Genomic DNA, 5,144 nt, shown 5'->3' on the forward strand with positions numbered 1-5,144 from the left:
TTTAAATTCATGTAGTGTATGGACTGTACTATCACGAAAAGAAGCCTATGCTACCTTGAAAAAAAACCTATGGGCTTCTTTTCGGGTCTCATTTTGCAAACTAAAGAGGGGGGCTTCAGTTCGAGATGGGCTTCATTTCGAAATTAAGCCCATTGGGCTTCAATTCGTGAATTTACGGCGTTTTGGAGTGTAGCCGTATATATTGTAAGTCAAGAGGCTTGCCTTCCAATCTCAGAGGGTCCTAGGTTTATTTCTTGTCATGGTAACATTAAGTTTTCTCATGGCCAAAGCCATTAACCACAAGATCAGTTGGAACATGTTAGTCATTCACCAAGAGGACAGGTACTGGCCAGGGAAGATTAAGGGCAGATGGATTATACACGTATTTTTTTTCCATATTTTAAGACTCTAAATTCGAATATGCCTTTGAAACCCCTAAATTATTGTCATTTTTAGTTTCACTTTCGAGGAATTTTAAACGACGGCCGACTACGCCCACTTTACGTTCTCATCGGAAACATCAGAACAGCCATCAGTAAAATCCTGGTGCCAACCCGTTGTCAGTCAAATCCTAGTGCCACCCCGTTAAAGTACTCTACATAGCGGCCGAACTAGTTCGCGGCAGAAAAGGATTGCATTCGATGGAAATAGGGGACATCTTGATCGCGAGTACTGTCAGTGCAGGCTAACGGCAGGTACTGAAGGTTGTGCAGTCACTGGTCCTTCAAATCAATTACTCAAGAATGATCATGTGACGGTAAAAATAACGACATCAGTCTCTCTGATAAAGTCAGTCAGTCAGTATTATATAAATTCCAGCAAGGCCTACGGTTTACAATTTTAACTTGTAATAAAACAGATCATACAATTTCTGTAATCATCATCGTGGTCGTCACCACCACTACCATCTTTTCACCAACATCATCAATGTAGTCATCATCAATATAATCATTATTTCATCGTTGTTATTAACAATGTGTAAAACGAAACAACAGCATTTAAAATCTTATACACAACATCAAATATATCCAGAATAATATGTATCTTTATTTTATCAAATACCATAGCTAAACTCCACGTGTACCAATTTTACAAAAAGAAAAAAAAAAAAAAAAAACAATTATTACCCTGTGTTTACAACAAAACCCTGTAACACAACATTAATGGTGTGGTTTAATTTCAAACCTAATCCAATCCTTATGAATCCCAGTATTTTGATTCTTTTTAAATTTTTCTATCAACATCCAAAAGCCAAGTATATAACTTGCAAAAAATATTTTTATTCATTATTTAGGCACACAACACATGCACCAAGGATTATCAATAGCGAATTATATCCCTGTCCTACTTGTAGGTGACAATCCCTTTCACATGGCAATACGTACACGATACAAACTAAATCTCAACATGAGGTATAGGGAGTGGAGTTTTTTTGGTTGTGAGAAAAAAAATCCTGCAACACTGACAGGAATTGAACCCAGGATTGGAAGGCAAGAATATTAACCGCCAAACTATTCAACCTAGAACTACGTTATGTCTGCCACTTTCATTATCTATAAATTAAGGGAGGGGACAAATAATGGTAATGCTAGAATATTTGAAGACCACCTTCATCATATCAAAAAACAAAATAAAATAAATAAATAAATAAAATATAAAAAAAACCAAATAAGCCGTTCAGGTAAAGAAGTGAGATGGCAACCAAAAATTGCATTGAACAAACCGCTAACACGAAAGGGAAAGAATAATTGTCAGGAAAAAAAAGTGCTTGGCTTTTTTTACCAGATTTAAACCTGCAAATACAAGCTCTACTCCAATCTGTAGTTTATCATGCAATCCACTCAGTAAATCTACCCTTGTTGGGAAATTTTCAATGCTTGGCATGCAACTGAGTGGAGTATCTAATAACAAAAATGACTTGTTGTTTATCCACCTTGTTAATCGAAAACATGTTCATGAGGAATGAATAATTTATTATTGGCTCAAAACCCCTCTAAAAGGCAACTCTGTCGGAGTCGTACAATGCAGCCCAAATTTATCATTGCGTCGTGTCAGCGTGAGTTACACCCAGATACAAAGTCGTCATGATACCGCATCGGTGGTAGTCACGCAGTAGGCTATCAAACATTTTTAAATATTTTCACGACCACCTAATACCTAAGAAAAATCCCGTCAGGCTGCATCCAATGACGCTGCCCGAGTTAGCCTTAACATATATCAGGAAGAGTAATTATTTGGTTTCCACATACAAAAATATAAACAATTTTCACAGCATGTGCTACATCATTATAATTAAATACCAATTAGGCATTATTTCTCTTTTTATTAACTGTAAATATTTATAGGAATGTCAAAATAATTTATGTTTGGCAAGTTACAGTTCTTACTGAAATATTTCATTCTATAAACTTATATTTCTAGCTGCTAAGATTTCTCTTTGGGTAAGGTTTGGTATAATTTTTTGTAATTCTTGAATTCCATCTTCAATTGAAATGCTCGCAGTGAATCCAAGGTTCTGAATTTTCTGATAGGAAACCTCGTAGTCACGTTTGTCTTTATCTTCACCTTTGTTTGAAATCGTGATCATGCATTCAGGAACGACACCCTTTATGAGCCGGGCAACATCTGCTTTAGTCAAGTTCATGTGGGCGTCGCCGATGTTGTACGCCTGTCCACTCATTGTTTTGTAGTTTTTAAGAGCTAAAAGAAACGACCTTGCAGCATCCTTTACATGAAGAAACGTGCGGCGAAAGCTTCCTTGGTAGAGATCAAATTTCTTTAGGTTGATCGCCTTTTGTGTTAAATCGTTCACCAACAGGTCTAGGCGCATCCGTGGAGCGACACCAAATACGGTTGCTAAACGTAGTGCCACACCCCCGACAGAACGTGCAAGTTTTTCACCCTCAGCCTTGGTGCTCCCATAGAGCGTCAGCGGACTTATATTCGTTTCTTCAGTGCAAACTCCCTCTACCGCTCCATAGCAAGAGCCTGTGGAAGAGTAGATCAGTTTCTGATGCGGCTTCAGGTGCCGAACTACATTAGCGGTACCGGTTACATTGACCTTTTTAGCCAGCTCTGGCTCTTTCTCACATGCTGGATAACCGACAATCGCAGCAAGATGAATAACCGCGTCACAGTCTTTCATTACTGCCTTCAAACGCTCAGAATCACATACATCTCCACGCACGATATCAAGATTCGGATGCGATGCGATAGGCAAAATCGGAGCGGCTCCCCATAAAAAGATTTCATATATGGTAACTTTGTACCCTTCATCCAGCAACATCGGAACCATTGTTGAGCCTAGGTACCCAGCTCCACCAGTTACAAGAACGTGACAACCATTGAAATGGTGTTTACCATTCTTGATGTGGTATTCACCATTATGACCACCATCATGATCATTTTCTGCATTGTTATTGCCGTTATGATGACCATTTTCTGATGTGTGTTCACCATTTCCTTGTCCATTCATTGCCCCATTCATTTTGCTCTGATGATAACCATTCATTATTGATATCTGAAGGAAATAAAAATTTGTTTTGTAAATTATGTGGAATTTTTAGACTAGAACAGCCGTTCTTAAACTATGGGTCATGACCCAAAATTGGCCCGCAAAATATATTTTGGGGTTGCAAGACTCTCTATGATTTTATTAAGATATAATTTTAAATCCTATTTTTAAAATTTGCCATAGTAAGCAGATTGTGTTTTAAGTATCTTTTACTTAATTATATAAAGTCCACTGATTAATCTCAGATAAGATAGTATAATACATACTCCAAGTATCGAAATGCACACCATTTGGACATTACTGTAATTATGTTATCAGGAATATTGTATGGTAGTTACAAGTATCTTTTTTAAGGTCCCGGGAAGTGGACGTTTATCATATCATATCATATATTTAGCTGGTTTCATATCAGAATAAAGAAAAAAAAAATAAATAAATAAACAAATATTTAAAAAAAAGTGTATGTAGCAGGATTACCAAAATGCAAGACTTGCCATCGAGGGGCTCTCCTCATAGCCCAACAACATACAAAAATACAATACTGTTTAAAAAGTAGAAATTGTTATATAAAAACAAAAATATTCACTACACTATAAAACTATATATACACATAAAGTTACATAATTTAAATTGCTAAAAATAGGCTAAAAAATTGTTAAACATAACAATAAAACTGTATGCTGTATGTGAATCAAATGGGGATCCAACAACCGATGTCAAGGCAGCATCACTTGCACTAATAGATATGCAGATACTGTATGTACTGGCAAGTTCGATGAAACTGCGAAATTTAGCATAGTAATTTTCTGATAAGCTTTACAAAACCAGAGCCTTGCAGGCGTCAACGTTCCTATGCATGATACATGACTTAACCAACCATATTTTCTGATTAAGTCATCATAAATGACATAATCAGAAAATATGGTTGGGTCAAATTTGTGTGGTGGTTGAAAAATTCAGGGGGAGGCTTTATGGCCCAAAATAGTGATTTTGGACCACATTGGTAATGTAATTTGATAGGCAAATTACAGTAATATTTTTAGCAAATTTCTTTAAAAAAATTTCGTAAGTCTAGGTCTAGGCCTAGCTAGGTACAGTATACAGTATTTTCATTTTACAGTAGTTTAAAACGATATCAGGAGTGGGGGAGCTGGCAGTGGCCTAGTAGACTACAATTTATTTGAAAATAGCTTGGGCCCGATTGTCCACACCAGTTGGGCCCGATCGTCTGTCACCTGAAGTTTTCATCACGATGATCAAGAACGTACACGATCTAGGCCCTAGGCTAGGCCTAGACTTGCTGCCGTCACTCTGCTACTTATACTACTACCGCATAACAAAGAAAGTGACCCACGCGGTGCACTGTGACACGCCTAAGCTAGATATTGGTTTTGTACCCGACAGTCGGCTGCCTTTATATCTTCACTTGTCTTCAGTATGCATTCAAAGGGTACACTGCTGCATAGTTAACTGTCGGGGATATAGTACCTTCATATGACTACTCATACAACAGAAAAAAACATCGCATGGAGGTAGCGAAAAATGGAGATCTAAATGAAAAAACGATGTATTTCAGCAAGTATTAAAACCTTTTTTTTATTTTAGGCCTTCTTCAAAATGCCTAACCTAC

General features: G+C 37.2%; 1 protein-coding gene across 3 annotated transcripts; it reads right to left on the reverse strand.

Moving 5' to 3' along the window:
* Positions 1–1,027: 1,027 nt before the first annotated feature.
* LOC117120175 (dTDP-glucose 4,6-dehydratase-like) lies at positions 1,028–3,540 on the reverse strand. 3 transcript variants are annotated; one of them, XM_033265201.1, is made up of 2 exons: positions 3,435–3,515; positions 1,028–3,401 (listed from the first exon to the last, which is right to left on the reverse strand). In XM_033265201.1, the coding sequence occupies exons 1-2, from the start codon at positions 3,509–3,511 to the stop codon at positions 2,402–2,404; spliced, it is 1,077 nt and encodes a 358-aa protein (XP_033121092.1). In that variant the 5' UTR covers positions 3,512–3,515; the 3' UTR covers positions 1,028–2,401. The 3 variants fall into 3 exon arrangements, with proteins under 3 accessions (XP_033121092.1, XP_033121091.1, XP_033121090.1); XM_033265200.1 differs by having other exon boundaries at positions 1,028–3,397; positions 3,431–3,515; XM_033265199.1 differs by having other exon boundaries at positions 1,028–3,540.
* Between the last annotated feature and the right edge of the window lie 1,604 nt (positions 3,541–5,144).

This window comes from Anneissia japonica, unplaced genomic scaffold (assembly GCF_011630105.1).
Source record: "Anneissia japonica isolate Jap-2015-1 unplaced genomic scaffold, ASM1163010v1 scaffold79972_len5184_cov133, whole genome shotgun sequence".
NCBI classification, from domain to species: domain Eukaryota; kingdom Metazoa; phylum Echinodermata; class Crinoidea; order Comatulida; family Comatulidae; genus Anneissia; species Anneissia japonica.

Coding starts and splice junctions, on each gene's coding strand:
- LOC117120175 (XM_033265199.1), bottom strand. CDS start 3,511: ATGAATGGTTATCATCAGAGCAAAATGAATGGGGCAATGAATGGACAA.